Source organism: Microchirus variegatus (genome assembly GCF_963457635.1).
Source record: "Microchirus variegatus genome assembly, chromosome: 8".
NCBI classification, from domain to species: domain Eukaryota; kingdom Metazoa; phylum Chordata; class Actinopteri; order Pleuronectiformes; family Soleidae; genus Microchirus; species Microchirus variegatus.
Genome location: NC_139809.1, coordinates 24,866,431 through 24,886,078, shown reverse-complemented (window position 1 = coordinate 24,886,078; position 19,648 = coordinate 24,866,431). Strand labels below are relative to the sequence as shown.

Sequence of the window (19,648 nt, the reverse complement as noted above, 5' to 3'; positions counted from 1 at the left end):
CATAAAAAAAAAATCATCTCTCCCTCTCTCTTGTTCTCTCTCTCTTTATCTCCCTTTTATATCAAAAATAGAAAACAGAAATTGAGTGCTTAAAATGGTGTTGGTGTGCAGCTGCATCATTTATCAGAATCAAATCAGACTGTAGAATCACAGTTCAATTTTTCTGTGTGCCACAAAGTCCTCTCTCTGGAGGCAAGAAAGTGCTGATGAAATCCTTAAGTATAATCCTTAAATGCCACCTAACCTTTTTTTTTTTTTGGCTATGTTTCTGCAAAAAAGCACGTTTTTTCTTCTGCTACAGCTGAGTCTGTTTATCCCCATCGAGAGCTCGGCCTGCCACTGAGCTCTTTGTTTTGTTGTGTAAATAACTTTATGAATTTTCAAAAATGTGCATAAGGACTTTACCTTTAAATAAAAAAAAAAAAAAAACCTTCAGGAACTTTTTATGCATCTGTGTCTGCATCCTCCCCTCATCTCATTAGGCAGCACAGTTCGTTACTGTATTAAATGGACAATGTGCTAGATAACAAGCTAAACTTAAATTGTTTAATATCCTCTGTGTGGACAGTTTCAGTTTCAAAGGTGTCACAGGTTTGTGCTGAATCATTTTATATGTTGACAGTTTAAGGCAAATGCACATATTTTTAAAATAAGGGGAGAGAAAAAGAATAGAGTCATATAGCACGTTGTCAGAAAGCAACACCAGCGATGATAGGGCCTCGCAGCAAAAGAATGAAACCTTGGATTGTAACTTAAACAGCTTATATGATGTGGGTGTATGTTCTTTTCATGCTTTCATTCTGTTACTTTATATTGTGGGTTGTGATTTGAATTGTAACCACAAGATCTCACATTGTGGCTGTTTCATTTCTTTCTTGTGTGCTCAGCTTTGCCCTTTTTCTTTCCCAGGTATCTGAATGGAAGTTATGTATTGCAGCTGGGAGGAATCAGTGAGAACATATCATATGAATATCCACAGCTGCAGCACAAACACTTCACTGGATGTATAAGGAACCTGCACGTGGACAGCAAGGTAAAATAAAGTATTTATTAAAGGTGCATTATGTAATAAATCTAACCCAACTGGCCATAAAATCCTCCTAATGTGTCATAGAGACTCAGGAAAAATGTTCATATAACAAACTGAACTCACCAACAACAACAGTACAGCCAAAATATTTGCACTAAAAAAACATTTTGCGGACCGCAAATCGTGTTTATGTTTTGAAATCATGTCTTGGCATGTGGCGCCACCTACCGCCGTCTACCAATCATTGCAGTCAGTAGAGTCTCACCTGCGATCCATCCCTAGTAGCTAACGTTACCATAAATTATAATACATCTCGATCTTTACTGAGAGAATAGAATTGTGTGTCTTAGAGCCACTCATTTATATTAAAAAAGCTCGCCATAGGCGCTCCTCGCTTGTTGCTGATGGAGGATACGCCAACTGCTCTGGCAACCTCGAGTCTAGAGGGGAGGGGGAGGGGTGTATTTAAATTTGAGTGTAGTAACCGTTTTTGGCCACATTCTTACATATGGCGCCTTTAATCATACACACATTACCCTGATGCCTGTTAATGAGGCTGATTATAAATAAGAATAGAATAGATTACATTCTTTGTTTCCCTTTTATTCTTCACCTGCTCGGATGACCAAGGGGCCACACCGGCGCTGAAGTGCATCGAGTACCTTGGCCTCAAGACAGCACCACAAACCTGATAATTGCTAAAGTCACTTGCATTTCGCTCGCGCTCCTGGTTAAATTCCCTCTTCCTGTTTCTGTGGCTTTGTAGACAACACACAAGCTACAGGGAGTTTGCCAAGTGTATTTATTCAATCCATTGTGTCTTTACATTCAATATTGCAGATGCACAGAGTGTAAACCTGAGTCCTGTTGTTTAGTAACACCCAGGATTGTACTTTTAGTTGCCCTGTGGATATCTCTCCATATTTCTTGCAAACAAGCTGCCATTTAGTATATTCATTGTTTCTCAGCATATCCACGAGGCCTGACTTTGTCAGACAGTGCCAGGACATTTCCTTTCACAAAAAACATTAGTCGAACAGACATTGTTTGCGTGTTGCATCCAATTACTACTCTCCAGTTTGTTGGTGTATGGCTTTGTTTCTTGGTCCATTAGTGTCATGCTGAATTAACAGCATCATGTAAAGCCACTGGCAGGAATGTGTATCATGTGTTTTTCATTATATTTAATGCAGTTCTATACCTCAATATTGTGCATTTACAGTACATGCATGTACATGCAGTGTTGGGGAGTAACGAATTACATGTAACGACATTACGTAATTTAATTACAAAATGTACGTAATTGTAATCAGTTACATTACTGGGAGAAAATATGTAATTAAATTACAGTTGCTTTTGGAAATTTCAATGATTACAACTTAAGTTACATTTGAAAAATCGCCACAAAAGCTCGGAGTTTTTTCCTCCCCATGGATTCATGTTTGTTTTTACTTTTTTTTTTTACTTTTTTCTCCTTCCAAAACTGACGCTTGTGATCGGCTCTCTCTGGTCATGTGCCATTCGACTCAACTGACAAACCGTGCGGCTGCAGTCAGACTCAGCAGCGATAATGTCGACAGCGCACAAGATGTTCCTGGGCTGGAAATACAAAAAACACTTCATACAGACAGACCAGAACCGGGTCCCGACCAGTTTAATCATAACATCGGCTATAAAAGTGCCGCCGTTTCACTATTTAACTCATTTACAGCTGGCGTCACCAAAGTCCAGTGGAGCTGGATCAAAACGGAGCATTTGTACAGAGGGAGAGATCGCGCTGATCCGCTGTTGTTTACTTTCTCTCTGAGCGTGTCCGCCTACAGATGTTCAGCTGCTCAGCGTCAGGAGGTCATTTATTAGGCTATAGCCTGTTTACCTTTATATACAGTCACCACTGAAAGAAGTTAATTTAAATTTAATTTAACTTAATGTGGCCATGAATAAATTAATTGTTTCGCCTGTTATGTGTTGCCAAAACGCAAATCTTGAGTAGGTCTACTCTGTTTTCTCACATTAAAAAAGGTCTTTGTACAGAGACAACATGAGATTTGCTTGTAGCTACAGCACGTAAAAAAACGCACGTTACCTATTTTCATACGCACACCCAGCCTCGCTTTGAATAAAACACACACTGGCATTTTATAATTGTGATCAGTGAAACAATGAAAACAATATAAAACACAGTTTACTCTCGTTTTGCTAGAGTTTGCTCTAAAGGTTCATATTTAAAAGAAGCTCAATGTAGATCTGTCAGAAATTAAAATCAGCCTCTTGTCATATTTGCAGCAACACTGTTGCTTCAGGCTGTGATCAGGCTTTTTTGTATCGCTCATACTCTCTCCATTAAAACAACCTGCTCCTCTTGGCTGAAATCAGCCCATTGTCGCTTCATTTAGTGAGGAAGTGAGCCTCCTTCACAGTACAGGCCTAAAGTCAGACTCATAACATATGGTTAAAAAAAAACATATTATGTTGTTTTATATAGTCTTAAGTACTGCTGAAAGGTTTATCACACTATAGGTCTTAAAATGTGAAAATGGTTAACAGTTAAGAGATTTCATTCAAAATTAAGAAAAGTAATCAAATGTAATCAAATGTAATTAGTTACATTACTTTTATAAAGTAATTGAAATAATGACACTACTATTACATTTTCAACAGGGTAACTTGTAATTGTAACCAATTACATTTCCAAAGTAATCTTCCCAACACTGTGTACATGTTCTGCACACTCACACTCACAGTATGTCTTCAAAAAATAAATGATAAGATTAGTTATCCATTTGCAAAATAATTTACTCATTACTCATCTACATTCATTGCAGTACAGGACAACCCTCCTTTTTTCTTTACGATGAATTATTCTCCTCTTCTTCTTTATCGCTTCAGTTATATGACCTTGGTTCTCCAGCCGAATCCTCCAATACTGTGCCTGGCTGCTTTTTTATTGATAAACAATGCACCAGCACAGAGCAACTTCCTTCCTGTGGGAAGCTGGGTCACTGCCACAGCGAGTGGGGCTCCTTTGACTGCCTTTGTGAGCTGGGGTTTACAGGGCCACAGTGTGATCAAGGTAAACATAATGCATTGTTTTTCAAATGACTGAGATTTACATGGAAAGTACAGTGAGATTTTAAGTTTTAGATGGAATAAACAATGTGGTTAGTTGCTGTGGGAAGATAACCCTCCCTTAGTGCTTTTCTAGAACAGCACGCCCTCACTGTGATATCCTTTTGTATTTTCTAGCAGCTGAATTAAGTGTACAACAACTGTGTCTTGTGTGTTTCTGATTGACAAGTGGCTCCGGAGTTCTCCTTTGACAGCCGAAGCCACATCCAGCTCCAGCTCTTGTGGTCTCTTCCTGCGCGACAGACGAGAGTCCAGGTTGGTGTTCGGACACGTGCTGCCGCCGGTGTCATCCTCAGTCTTCTCTCCCGGGAGCAGAACGAATACCTACGTTTAGAGGTGAGTCATGACTGCTCGCACTCCTTCACCTTGACAGCTTCGATCGTTTGTGAGTCTTAAAGTAATGATCAGGGCCTGCACAATTATTGTCACAAATGCTTGTCAAGCTGAGAGTGACTAATATCAGGGTTGGAGACATATGGGTGGATACTAACGAGGCTGGTGATTGACGTGTGTATGTTCTCAACAAGGACTTATCTGCGGAATGCTGCCGTTAAGCGTCTGCTATTTAAAAAAAATAAAAAAAAGTGGCATGCTTTATTCAAGGTTATTTCTGTCTGTAGCCAGTGTTTCAAACTCAATTCAGCAAGACAGCAAAAGAGTGCACTGTTATTTAAGGGCAGAGTCTTCTTGAGTCAAGGTCAGATCCCCTGCTCTGTACTTCAAGGGTTTTGACACAGCGTGCTTCAAGTGGTGAGCTCAAAGTCACGTTGCACATTTTGCCACAACTGGGTTGGAGTGGTGCTCATGCACTGTGTTTCTCTAGGATTCAAGTCTACTTCACTTTGTGAAACCTTCATGTGAGCACGCCTCTCCTCATTCCTGAAAGGAGGTGAAGCCAGTGTTTCTTGTCAAAGCCTTTAGTCCGACTGGCCGAATAAGGCCTAATGTAAGCTGCACCTGGAAGTAAATAACTCAAACTGTTCCTCTTGAGGTTGGGTGTTTGCTGTGAACTGGTCTTGGTTGTGTTGTGCTCTAAACCTCTCCTGGTCTGTCTTTGAGATCATGTCTTTGTGCTGGTGATCATTATTTCGAGTTCTTGTGCATTTTCGGGTCTTTACACAACACAAAGAAAAACAATATTGTCCTCTTCCCTGGTCAATGCCTCACAGTGACAGGAAAAGGAAAAGGCTTTAGCCTTAACTGTATGTGGGCTATCGAGCCACTCTCTGTGAAAACCTCTGTGTAGCTGAATTTGAGGGCTGTATAAAACATCTGATGTCTGTCTGTGACAACACGCTGAAGCATTTCTTTAGCTTGGTGTGTCTCAAAGCTCTTAAAAACTCTTGAGCACAATCCTGGTGCGTTTGTGGACAACAAGCCCTCATTTAAAGGGCTGTCTCTTGTTCCCCTTTTTTATTATTACTCTATTGGGTAGAGTGCACCCTGAATAAATAACCACACTTTCACTCAAAGGTTACCAGGGGCCAGCTGTGTATAAACACAATTCAGTTCTCCAAGGACTATGTTGTATCTGTAAAGAAAACATTTATCGAATGCAGTCTGTGAAGGACTTTTTGGAGCACAACTTACATGCACTACTTTTTTTCAGTGACCCGTAAGAAGAGTAAAACTCTGAAATATAAATTTCGGTTTTTCAGTATAATGCACTGAGCAGTAAAGAATATCACACTTCAGATATTCACCTCAACATTTTGTGCTTGTTGGCGAAAATCTTCTTTTTTTCTCTCTCTCTCAAAACATTGATTGAGTCCTTTGTCTTTTGCCCGTTGTGTTGCCATCTTGAGGGCAGGGTGAGGTCTCGCCAGTTGGGAAAGCAGCGTCAGCTTTCTGTGTGTGTGTGTACGCGCGCATGTGTGTGTGCGTCCGTCTACTGTCCAGTGGGAGAGATGCATTTAAGATGCCCATGCTGAGGGAGCAATAGTTAATGTAGACTGGGCTGAAAGTGAATTATCTTGCCCTACTGTTTCCAATTAAGTGTTGGACATGTACAAGCTGCAGTTATGGGAGCCTCTCATTGGTTGAGTCCATTGTGTTCGCTCATCCTTAACTGTTGAAGATAATTGTTGTTTCTTGTATACTTCCCTTCGGGATGACTCTGGCCTCCGCCATGCAGTGATGTGTACACCAGTGAAGCATCATCGCTGTAAAATTACTGTATTAATCTTTACCACTAACATTTTCAAGCCGTTTCTCTGGCAGGTTCACCACAGAGGGGCTTTTTCTTTGGAGCTAAATTTCACAATACTTGTCAGGCCCTTGACCTTCACCCTTTCTTCACCATGGGATCGTATCTATTCCTAAGATTTCCTTTTGCTCATCAATACAGAACACACTGTGGCAGGAGTCCAGATGTGTCAGTTTAGAATTGTGTCAGCCAAAGTAACAATTCTATTCAGGTCACTAAAGTGAGCCTTGAAATCCACACTAACATGGCTAATAGAGCTTTGACACATCGGATATCACACACACACATCTAAAAGATTACAATACTTTCTTTATTTGTGGTAACACTATACACAAATTCACAGAAGGGTGATAATAGTTACCGGATTACAAATTAATCATTTATGCCTCTTCACACGTTTTTGTATTCACTTTCCTCAGAGAGCTCCACACACATTCACATTCACCTGACGTTCTATTCATAATATGAATGAAATAAGTGCTCATGTAGGAGGCCCCTTTTGCAGATGCAGAAAGTATGAATCAGTCTTGAGTAAATCATTTGGTTCATTAATCAAATGCCAACTCAAAATTATTACCTAATGTTAGCTACTCAATAGTTATTGGTTATTCAGTTTATTTATATTCAGTTCAGTATTCATTATGTAATCATTACCTAATGATTATTGAATACTTTCTTGCACTGTGGATCTCTAAATCATTGAAACATGTCTCTGAACACGTTTATATCAGGTTGTTCAGGGTCTCCTGGCTGTTTTCTACAACCTTGGTGATGGCGACTACAATGTCACTCTGCCCTATTATCGCCTCAATGATGGGCAGTGGCATGAGGTGGAGCTAGACCGGTACGGCAGAGAGTTCACCCTGTACCTGGATGGAGGAGGAGGACGGCGAGAGGTGACGGCTTCGCCTGGTCAGAGTCAGGAAATCATTATTGACCCTTCAGTGGTGATGATTGGAAACTCTTTTCCGTCAGGACACAACCGGAGCTTCGTTGGTGGGTATCTATTTTAACTTATTTGGATAAGATGAGACAGATAATGTTTATAGGATAAATGGATGAATTATTAGAAGAGTAGAAAATGAATTTAACCTACAAACTTTTAAATTGATGAGTCAGCAAACACAAACGTACTTGGATACCTGTAGAAAGTAAGGTTTTATCTTTACCTCTCACTGTTACTTCTACATTTCACTGCCTGCCCCAAAGGTATATTCATCCCTTAGTTTCAAGCAGATGCGATAAAGTGAGTCAGCGACTCTGATCTGTATTTAAATCATGTGTCAGGCCCCTTGCTCCCCATGGAGATAGCAAACTAACCAGCAGAGAAAATATCCTGAAAAAAAAAGCATCCCATGCTGACAGCTTAGCCTCAGGCTGTTTGTGTGTGTTTGTGCATGAGAGTGTGCATTGGTCTTCAGGTGTGTCAGCAAGTCAATTTACGTGTCAGTGTGTATGTGTCTGTGTATCTGAGTTAACACTCCAACTGTGGTGTAAATGAGAGTTCATAAAAGATGTTGCCTGAGGACTAGTGTTTAATAGTGTCTTTTGGCTTTGTACACTCTCTGAACTTCTTTTTTTTTTTTTCTCTTATCCTCCTTTTACTCTGTCTTTGTCAGGTTGTTTGCGAGATGTAAGGTTTAACAGCCACTCTGTATCCCTGGATACAGAGCAGCTTTCAGACGAGCTTCAGGTGGTCACTTTGCAGGGAGTCTCTGTTGGCTGCTCTTCAGAATCCTGCCGGAAACATCACTGCTCCCCTCCCTTGGTCTGCGTGGACCTCTGGAGGCACCATGAATGCAGGTGCTGTAAATATATGGAATAAATAACAGGATGATGGCGTATTGTGCACATATTTGCACACATACACATGGATAATGGCATAGCACAGCCTTGCTTATAATAAACTTAGTAACATCCGCTGTCAAATTGCTAATTATATGAACAAATGATGTTAAAAACCACACACTCCTGCACTGTGTGGATTTATTACAGAGGGTAGGCTGAATCTACTACAAGGTAGGTCACATTAGGTTCAATGCTATATGCATTATCATTTGTCAGCTATGAACAAGGTTTAGCAATCAGTATGAAGATAAAGTTTTCAAAGCAGCACGAGACAAAAAAAGATACAAAGAAGACAAACCATCTTAAACCAAACTGCAGGTTAAGTATCTAAAAATATCATGACATGAGGTCGAGCTTAAAATAGTATTAGTAATGATAAAGATTTAGAATAATACTTTATTCTTCAGGTTGGACTTTAATGGATTTTATACCATACTTACACTCCTGTGTTAGAGTTCACATTGCTGAGCAACTGATTTATTAGGGTTTTTATTGTTTAAAGTGCTACAATTTACATTTTCCTATTGCAAGGTAATGTTTAAGTGAATTGTTTGATTAACCTTTATAGAAGTATGACCTGGATTTTCTACTTTCCTCCATTGTAGCAAGCTTTATATTGAGCTTTAGGTCACTGTTTTATTGTGCAGCTGCACCCATCCTTCTTTCTTACCATTGTTTTGGTCCACTTTAGTCAATTAGCTCTAAAAGTCCTCCTGATACTGCCTGCTCAGCAATGAACTACAGACAAACAGTTGATTAGCTGGTAAATATAGTGGCGCATTTAGCAGCAAACGCACCAGATATTTCCCTCAGGAGAAACCAAAAACTGAGCTTTTTACATTCACCAGGTGACAAGGAACACAATTACAAGTGAACAGCTGCTCTTTAAATGATGAATGTGTAAATAAGCTGTTTGCCAAGTCATTAGCTAAGCTTGCCATGAAACGAGACGATATGTTAGTTACATGTTCTCAAGTTGTTTCCATTGTCTCTTTATATAAAGTCTGGTACCACTTGCTAATAAAGACTCTGTACTTGGGGAGGTGGATGCTGAACAATGGTAGAGCAGGTCAAGTGAGCAACTGGGTATGACAGATATGTGATAGATAGGCTGTTATAGGCAGAACTGTAGTGTAAAGCGCTTTTAGTGGTCTTCAAGTCTAGAAAAACTCTATTTATATGTTTTTCTTTATTTTAACTGTAAATTACAGCAAGAAATGGGACACAAATCAGATCACAAAAGATATTTGCAAATTACACCACAATGCATTTTATCAGTCTCAAGGTAGGAGCTGCCATTGCTCTCCGATGTGGCCCTTCACCAATAATGCAATAGTGTGAAATATCGACTGACTGAGCATTCAAAAATCAAAGTCAAAATCAAAAAGCAACCTTTTAGTTCCAAGGTAATCACTTTTTGGCCCATGGGCCACATGCTGCCCACCCAATCAATTTCATGTGGCCTGCCAGTTATTATCAAGATATAATGAAGACTTCTTCTTCCCCAAACAGATAGTGTTTGGGAGGCACAACTGTCAGTGATGAGTACAGAAGAGAGATGAGTGACAGACAAGCTGTGTCTCAATCCAGGGACTGGGTACTCCCAAGTGTGGATAATCGTTGGCTAATTTGAATGCGGCAGACAAATGCAGCCGACGTTTGCCTGTTTGCGAAGGAAACATCTGTGCATAATTATGACATAATGAGATTTAAATGTAAAGCTTTTTTATAGTTCAACTCATTTATATTATTTCAACAGGGTTTAGGACTGAAGAACTTACATTTGTAAATGTAAATGTACTTTATTTATACAGCCCTTACAACAATCCTTTCGGTGATCCAAAGTGCTTTACGACAATTAAATAAATAAAGAGGAAACAAATAAAAGTAATTAAAAACAGTAAAAACAATAAAATAGTGCAAAATAAAATAAGATAAAAGATAAAAAAAAAGACAAGAAGATAAAAGATGAAAAAGTGTCACCATACTACTCGGTATTAAAAGCCATCCTAAATAAATAGGTTTTTAGCCTTGATTTGAAGATTTGTGGATTCAAATTTTGCAAGAAGAAGATTAACCAGGTTTATTTGACCTGGTCTAAACTGTGTTTGTCGTACTTCTAATTCTCTGTTGTAAATAATTAATGATTATATATTTAACTTGAATTGTTGACTACTAAAAAAAGTATGGAATTTAATTTGAGTAATTTTCAGGTCTGAATAAGTATGGAAAAGGGGAAAAAAGTATGGAAAAATGTTTGTGTTATTTCCTGACTATTTATCTCACTTTCTAAAATTAAATACAAATCAAAACAAGTTACTAATGCAACATAGCCTTCCTGTAGATGATATGAAACTAATCAAGCTGGCTCTAGAATGATGTCGGGTTACCATGGTTATTGTTATTGACTTTTCGTTTATTTATTATTTTCCATATGTGTCATCGAGCCAGTCACCTATTGTCGGCCACGACAGTGTCATGGGTCGAAGCATGTTGTCCGAGGGTTGGCTTCATGAAAAATTAGTGAAGGGTTTTAAAACCATTTATATACATAATAAGCATCTAACAATTGGTATTCAGATGTTTAATATTGACTGAAAAATCCTCAGAGAAGTCTGGAAATTTGAGTCTGTAAAAATAGGGCATTTTGAAATCTCTATTTGCTTCAGTATGACATAAAATATTTATAAAATAATACAACTGGAAGGTCTATCAAAATAAGAAATACAAACAAAACAAGACAACCACTTGCTAAAATGAAATATGTTTACATGTATGTATTTTATATCAGATATGTTTAAATATATCTGATATTCAGGATATTTTGGGTGATTGGGGGTTAAATCAGCAGTCAGGCTTCAAGGGGCAGGAAGAACTGTGATTCAGGACTTCAAACTGTGGAGGGCTGCACTTAACCACTTGGTGTACTTTTACCTAGAAATGATGGGAAATATTGTCATCCATCCATCCATTTTCTACCACTTTATCTTTCACATGAGGGTCGAGGGGGATTCTGTGCCAAGCTCAGTTGACATAGGGTGATAGGCAGGGTACACTCTGGACAGATCATCACCAGGCCACACATAGAGACAAACAACCATTCTCTCTCACACCTACAGTCAATTCAAAGTGTTTGTCTAATCCCCAAATCTGCAAGTCTTTGGACTGTGGGAGGAAACCAGAGAACCTGGAGTAAACCCACACACACACGGGCAGAACATGCAAAATCCACGCAGAAAGGCTCTTGTTCCCAACCTCGTCGCAAATCTATATCTACTTGCTGCAAAGGCAGGAGTGCTAACCACTACACCAACCATGCTTCCCCTAAATGTTGTCATTATATCATAATTGCGATATCATGATGTAATATTGTGATATACTTTTAAGATCATATTACCCACAGTGGTTTTTCCCAAACATATGGAATTGTTTATCACTTGAATGGCCCCCACCAGACTATGCAAGTTAGACAGTTTTTTTTGCTGTTTTGGTAACAATCGTCTGAAAAGTGAAAAGTGCAAGTTTATAATCTATGTGGAATGCAAACAGTGCAGCATATTAGGCAGGTGTAACAAAGTGCTCACTAGATGGGCCGCAGAGTTTCTCAATCCTAAGGAACCACCGTCCTGCATGATGTTTCCCTGCTCCAACACACCTGATTCAAATGGCTTGTTATCAGGCTTCTGCTGAGCTTGCTGATGAGCTGACAATTTGAATCAGGTGTGTTGGAGCAGGGCAACATCTAAAACATGCAGGGCAGTGAGTCCCCAGGATTAGGATTGAGAACCCTGAGCAAGGCTGATTTCAGCCAAGTTACCGACCAAACAGTGTTCAGTGGTTTACCAGCCTTAAAGGATAGTGTCTAACAGCAATGACTGACAGACTCTTAGCTGCCCCTTTAAAAACTGCACGACCATAAAGTCTCCTGGCTGTGAATTCAAGTCTCTGAACCAGTGTGGGACTTCTCACTGCGGCTGATCCATATTCTGTGACTGTAGTGCAGCCTCAGGATACAACACACTGAGAGAAGTAGTAGTGAATGATAGTCAGGGGATATTTTGTCCAAATATAGTGTGCAAAGCCAATCTTAGCTTCTCAGTTTCGTTTTGTTTAGTTTTTTTCCCCCCACTCTACAGTTGAAAGTCTGTAACCTTCAAAGAGCATAGCTTTAAATCTGATATAAGAGTTGTAACTCCTGAGGGATTTATTTTTACACTGACAGCATAGGTTTCACAGCTCTGCAGAATTCAATCTTTCTTTTTATCTGAAAACTTCCCAAGTGTCTCTCGTCTTTGATTTACACTTCTGTCTCCTGTCTGCACAGGTGCCCTCCAGGCCACCTGACCAAAGAGAGCTCCTTGGGCAAAGTGTGCGTCTACACGCTTTGTGCCAGCCGACCATGTCGCCACGGCACCTGTGTGGCTCACTCTCCGTCCCGCTACACGTGCCAGTGCAGCGAGGGCTACAGGGGGCGACACTGCGCGGTGACACTTGCCATGTTCCACAACGAGGATGGCAACAGCCTCAGCCTGAGCTCCATGTTTGCTATCAGCATCTGTGTCATGGCCTTCCTAGGTAGTTATGTTGACTATGTCCTCTTCTACTTGTGGTAACACACTGTTTTCATATTTCCTCATGCTTTCTGGCTTTGTTTTCCTTTTTAAACATTCATTTTCATTTTGTTGTATTTTTCATTTGCTATCATCACGGTGTAATTCGTACATTATGTTTGCTTTGATCTGTAACATCCACTGTTTTCCCACAGCCGTTTGTGTCAGTGTAATGTATTCATACACATATCTTGTAAATGTATTGATCTCTTGAGTTGTGCCAGGGTGTGATTTCTCCATGGGAGTTTGGTGGAAACATGAAACAAATATTTGCACTGGAAAAGAGGCAGGCAGGGAAAACATTGTACATCATAATTTGTGATTCACGGGAAAGTCCCTGCAGAATCGGGCGGTTTCTTTATGCGTTTTTCCGTGTTTCATCACTTCTTTGTATGTGATACTCTCTCATTTCAGAAGCCAATTTCACTCTCAGCCTTACTTTTTATCTGCCCAACTTGTTTTATATCCCCCAATCCACTCATTGTACTCTCTTCATGTCTTTCTGTGCCTTTTCCTTCACATCTCACACAGGCTTTTTTTTTTTCCCCTCCCAAGTCAACCTACATATAATTTAATATTTAATGTACGATGTGTTAAATTATGGACCAAACATGAAGGCCAAAATTGTCTCTTAAGTTAAGAGAGATATAATAAATTCAATTGAAATACAGGGAGAAAGGATCATATATCTGGCAGAAAAATACAAAAAAAAAGAAAAACAACTTATAACATGTCAACCACTTATAACAGCACAGTTGAGCAACATTTCTTTCTTTATGTATTATAAGATAAGAGAAAAGGTGTTTGCTCGAAACCAAAATAAAAGCAACACATCTTTAGAAGATTCAAAATCTAGGTCACAGGTTTCTTTGTTAATCAGGAGCTATTAGGTGCACCTGTGTTATTCTGCCACAGCTGAAGGTAATCAGGAGGCCGGCTATAAAAGCAGCCTGAAGTTCCTCTGCTCCTTTGTTTTGGGTCTTCAGAGAGTTAACAACTTCAGTTAACTTTCTTTGTTTGCTTTGTGTGTGTGTGTAGAACTCTGAGATTTGGTTCTGTGTTTCTTCCTTTGACCCTTCATTTTTCCTCTGTCCATTGATTCACCTTTTGGTTTTGTGTCCAGAGCTTAAGTTCTAATATTGTGATAGCATAAGTGGAAGACTGTGGAGCATTTTATTTCCACAGATACCTTTCAGAAATCCAAAAGGCCCATTTGTTGCTCTGACCCTCTTGTATCCTGGCAGTGTTTGCATCCAATCATTCATTCATCTTCTACCGCTTTATCCTCCACATGAGGGTCGCGGCGGAGCAGTCTTTGCTTCCAGCTTTTATTTCTGGAAACCTAACCGTGAGGGTTATAATCATCTTAAATGGCTAGAATGAATCCTAAAATGAAAGGGGAAAAAAATAAATATTAACCTCAATATAAATGTATTTATTTTAATGAATACATAACAGTTTGTTCACATTAAATGTATCTCCTACCTATCAACCTTCAAGAGTAAAGGGATTTTACTTTTACTTTTTTTTTTTTTTTTTAAATAAATTTAATTATAATTTATAACCATAGTCTCAATACAGTTACAGCTACTCTGTACTTGAGGTGTCTAGGTTGTAACAGAATCTTACACTCAACCCTTCATACTTCAAGGAAAGAATTATACAAATAGGCAAAAATAATAATAATAATAACACATTATCTTTGGTACACAAATCCTCACATTTGTTGAGTGAAAATGGTTAATTGGTGATCAGAATAGCTGCTGATTCATTTTCCGTTGACTGACTAATCGTCTTAGCGTCTGGACTTGAACCTGTAATGTGACGATGACTCCAGGCCCGTTTGTTTATACTCTAATAAAATTGCAGCATTGATGCCATTCTAAGTGATGTTAAGGTCTAACAGGATTCAATCAAGATTCAGTATAAACTCGGCATCAGCTGCCAGGAGTGCCTTTTTAAATGTGTATGCATTGATATTGCTCCACTGTACAAAACACCCCACCTGTGTCAAAAAAAGATGAGCTATGCTTTTAATGAATTGCTAAGGCTCGGGAAAGAGATAAATTAATTATGTTCGGGGCTATAGCTAAAGATTTTTCTCATTCTTACAATAATAAAGGGACATACAGTAAGTCTGTGTGCTTGTGCATGAGTGGCCCGTATGTTGTTGCACTCTCTACCCTCTTTAGGGCCACATCACTGTTTATGAGTCTTCCTGTCAGAGACAGGCTTATAAAACGCTTGGGCGATTCAATACACTGTCCCTGCCTTTATGACTAACTCAACATTCCCTCCAGGGCATGTGGCTAGTATTGGGACATCAATTATGTTGACACTTGAGAGTGAAACGTATAAAGTGGTCTTCAATATTAAATAATAAATTCAAAGATGATAAAGTGTGGCCTTGGCCTAATTCATGAAAATCCACGCGTGTAGCCCATTTGAAGTATAGTGGTTTGACTAACATCGATGATGAGGCAGTTGGATTCAAGGAAGATTTATGTGTGTTCTTTATTGAGCGCACGTTTTCACACCTTTTTTTATTTGAATTAACAAGGTTTTATGATCAGCGTGTTAACAAAATGAATCCAGTATTGGTTCAGTAACCAGCTGGTTATCCAACACTTGTGCGGCGGTGACAATCATCACCACAGGAACCACCGCCATAAACACACACTCGCACTCGCTGCTCTCAGTAAGAGTGCTGGCTCGGTGTTAAATTAAAAGGGGACTCCTTCCCTGCCTCAACATGCATTAAAAGTTAAAACGATCCATCCATTATTGAGTTTTACACAAGCCATCACAGACCGAGTAGAATGTGAGTTGAGCGTGAGCCGCTGACTGAGACAGATGAGCTGGTGTCTGACCAAGCTTTATTAATCCAGCCTCAAATCTGACAATCTGCTTGTAAAGAATAGAAAAAAATTCACGCCCATATGGGTCTCTGAATGCTTAGCGATCGTGTAAAGTGCCTGTTTTTTTGATCTCATGAGAGATTTATAAATAAATTATTTTCTCCAACTCTCCTCCATCTCTCACCTGTGTCATTTCCTTCTGCTCCTCCATCACTTTTCTTTTCTCCCTAAACCATGCCTTGATGTTTCATCTGCCTCATTTTTCTTTCTCTCACTGAGCTCAGTCTGGTACCAGAATGAAAGAGTCAAGTGTTTTTGATCATGCAACTGTATGTTGCAGTTGTTTACCTGACACTCATTCATAATGCACCGTCCAGTCAAGGCTAACATCATAATACTCTGTTGGTTAGAGAGGAGAAGCAGCAGCATTATGGATTGATGAATGACTGCGAGGTCTGTTCTCCACCCTGGGTGATATTGATCTCACTGGCATGTAGCCGCACACACCCTCTCTCTCTCTCTCTCTCTCTCACTCACTCACTCACACTCACACTCACACTCACACTCACACACACATATGGCAGAGTGTGAATTAACCCGTGCCTAATTGTGTATGTTTTTGCGGAGAGGGTGTGCTTCAGTCCCTGTGGGTTTGGGAATTGAAATGCTCTCTTATAGATATGTGTGTTTAATAGCAGCTCCGGTGATGTTGAGGGTTAAGGTGAGTGCAGGCCTGTAGGCTGCACCTCTGAGCAGGTAATTCTGGAGGTGATGAAAGGGGGCTGAAGGGCCTCATTGAGATTCTGGTATTTTCTGTGAGGGCACTCTGGACGCAGCACTGAAGGAGCTGGGTCAGCTGATCGATACCGTCTTCCCCTCCACGGTAGATGTGGAACACGCGGGGAGCTTACAAGCTCATTTCTAACAATATTTGAGCAGCATGGAAATAAAAGGCAGAGGCGGTAAAAGATGATGCAGGCAGCAAAAAATAGAATGTGATGGTTTTTAATTGAGATACCTTTTTTTTAGATTATTATTTCTCTGTTTATACCTGCCTGTCAGAGTGACCCACGCAGCCTTAGGTGCATTATTTTCGTTTGAAGCAATTGTTTTTAAAAACCCAGACTAATGTAATTACCATGCGTTTCTCAAAACGAGTGCCAATTAAATTGATACTTAGCCGTCACCTTAACATAAAACTGCTCTCCTTGAAACGGATCCCATCTCGTGTGAGAGATAAAGCAGCGAGGCCAGCGAAGGACTGAAGAAAGGAACATTGAGGGGCTTAATGAGAAAGACGGAAAGAATGACACGGAAAGTTCGAATACAGAGAGACCAGGAAACGCAGAGATTAAAAAAAGCAGTCTGGACTTGTAAAAACAGATAGCAAGGAAGAGAGAAAGAGAAAGGAGGATGGCAGATGGGAGAAAAATAGTGGTGAGATTAATGGACTTTAAAGGTCAGTCCAGCATGTTGTATAATTCAGCACACAATAGCTGTGATTGATGTGTATGCTTTAGGACCTTTCTTGCTCAGTTCCTGCAGCATTTCGCTCCATGTTCAGCCGAGCCACTGAGCCTTTGTGTCTAAGCTGGGAGGAGTACAAATTCAGTTAATAGGTTACCAAGGAACTGCGGCCTTTGATAAGACCGAAAGCATCAAAGGGAATCAGTGGGAAGGTGGTGCCTCTGTTTCCAGCACAGTCAGGAGATTTTACAGGACAAATCATTCTGAGGTGGAATCCATTTACAGTCAAATATTAGTCTGCATTACCTATTTATTTCGAGGGCTGTTGGCTGTTTTATTAGATTTGATGAAGAATTCATTCACATTGCACCCCCGGAGTAGTATTTACAACTATCTCAGTCTTGTAGCATCACTTTCCATCTTCACTTTCTTCTCACAATGTCAACATCATTTTACACACACAGATGTGTTTGTCTGCTTAGAATCTCAATTGTAACCGTGTGAGCATTTCTCCTGTTGTGTTAACCTGCTCTCTGGCTCCCCTCAGTGTTGATGCTGGGCCTGTTTCTCTATTCCTGCTGGCGGAGACACAAGGGCCTGAAGGAGGGTGTGTACCATGTGTCTGCGCACCACGGCGAGTGGGAGGACATACGAGAAAACGTGCTCAACTATGATGAGGAAGGTGGAGGGGAACAGGACCAGGTAAGCCTTTTGTGTGCACCTGCACATTCTGGTGTTTAGACAGACAAGGAGAACAAACATAATCCTTAAGTTTTCATTTCCACAGTTTTAAATGTCATCTTGTTTTATATCAGTACTTCTGTAGGGCAGACAAAACAAGCAAACATTAACATTTAAAGAGCGCTGTGTTGGTGCCTTGAAATGAACACCAAATATCAGTTCCCTCGAGATCCACGAATGTGAGTCAATTAGCTGAAATTAAGCAAGGAGACCCAAATAGCTGTTAATGCCTCTGTTTTAATAGTGTTAGTAATAACATCACCTCCACCCACCCCCTTTCTTTGCAATCAGATAATTAATTACTTGGCTAATCAATGGGGCTGTTGTTGCCAACATCTCATCCTACAGAGTGGATCTTCATCTTAGTCTGGGGAACAGGATCATTTACTAGAAGAGGCATTAGCTCAGCTACACTGCTCTGACCACAGCTTGGTGGCATGTGGCAATGCTTTTGTTTCATTATCTCTTAAACAGATTACAAAGATTACATGGGGGGAAAAAAACGGTTATTTTCTTCTCTTCTGACCTTTTTTCTTCTCATTGCCTCTCAGAATGCCTTTAATATGGTGGAGCTGCAGCGCTCCCTCCAGCCCAGCCCAGCTCATTCACTCCGCTACAGCTACCCACACAGTATCATCTCCTATCCTCAAACTAAGCTTCCCCAGGACAGCAACAAGAAGGAAGTGTCCACTGCAAATGGCAGTGCAGCTATCGCCTTGCGTCTGGCCATCCCTCCCTCAGAGACAGAAACTCTGCCATCTCCTCTGACCTTCCGCCGCTCCCAGAAACCCCTCTCCTTCTCTAGCCAGGACTTAGCCCGCTACCTGTGTGAGGTCATCAGGGACATGGAGCATCCCGGGGAGCTCGGCACCATGACCACACCACGGCGTCCCTCTAAAAAGGAGCGCGGCGTGGTGGCAGTGCGCTCCCTCAGTTCCCTCAGTGCATCTCAGGGTTCAGAGGTCAAGCTTCAGGGAGGCCAGAGCATCCGCCTGGACAGGTTCAAAACCCTCCGAGCTATGGTCTGTGATTTGAGAGGAGAGTCCAAGACACCAGAGGGTCAAAGAGACAAACTGAAGGAGAGCAGGGGGCAACTGAACTGTGAGAAGAGTGGGTGAGGCGGCCCCCATGCAGGAAGTGAACTGAAGGTTGCAGGAAAGCAACTTATGAAAAAGGGATGGTGGAAGTCCAAAGGGCGATATTTAGATGTGAAATACTCAGACTCTGGGAGGTTGCTCAGTGTGTAATGTGAAGTCTACTTTAAATGTACTCTATTGATGAAACTCTGAACACTTAAGTTCTTTGATATAAACGATGTTTACCACTGAATGATCAGATGTGATGTATTGTTTACTTGGCATTGCACTGTACAGTATATAATCCACAAGAAAGCACTTTTGGAGGCGCCGTGTGTCAAAACTACTCATGTCATAAAACTCATAAAAGCAATGTCTGCAAGTGAGATGGCAAATGAGTTTCCCGTGCGAGGACTTGATTCTTTTTGTTGTTAATGACTCATGAAATCATTTGTGGGGGGGGGGGGATGATTTTGTTTCATTTGTATTATGTATTTCCTTTTAAATAAATGAATATCTTTGATAATATTTAGAGCTTGATCTTGTTCAAACACCCCATAAAATTAATTAATGTCAAATCTTCCTCTTTTTTTTTTTTTTTTGAGGTTCAAGTCAACTTTTATCATCAAATGTTAAGGCAGATTTTTTTTTATCCCTTATCAGAGAAAAAGTAAAGTTAGATG

The 19,648-nt window shown here is 40.3% G+C and overlaps 1 protein-coding gene across 1 annotated transcript in view; it reads left to right on the top strand.

Moving 5' to 3' along the window:
* LOC310930307 (neural-cadherin-like) overlaps positions 1–19,007 on the top strand; it is a gene marked incomplete at both ends in the record, with an annotated part of 101,715 nt that extends 82,708 nt beyond the window's left edge. Inside the window, 8 exons of the mRNA XM_083893240.1 lie at positions 910–1,033; positions 3,920–4,103; positions 4,329–4,495; positions 7,097–7,361; positions 7,985–8,168; positions 12,538–12,788; positions 17,696–17,850; positions 18,441–19,007. Of these exons, the coding sequence (XP_083749366.1) occupies positions 910–1,033; positions 3,920–4,103; positions 4,329–4,495; positions 7,097–7,361; positions 7,985–8,168; positions 12,538–12,788; positions 17,696–17,850; positions 18,441–19,007 (1,897 nt within the window). The remainder of the gene's footprint in view (positions 1–909; positions 1,034–3,919; positions 4,104–4,328; positions 4,496–7,096; positions 7,362–7,984; positions 8,169–12,537; positions 12,789–17,695; positions 17,851–18,440) is intronic.
* Positions 19,008–19,648: the final 641 nt, after the last annotated feature.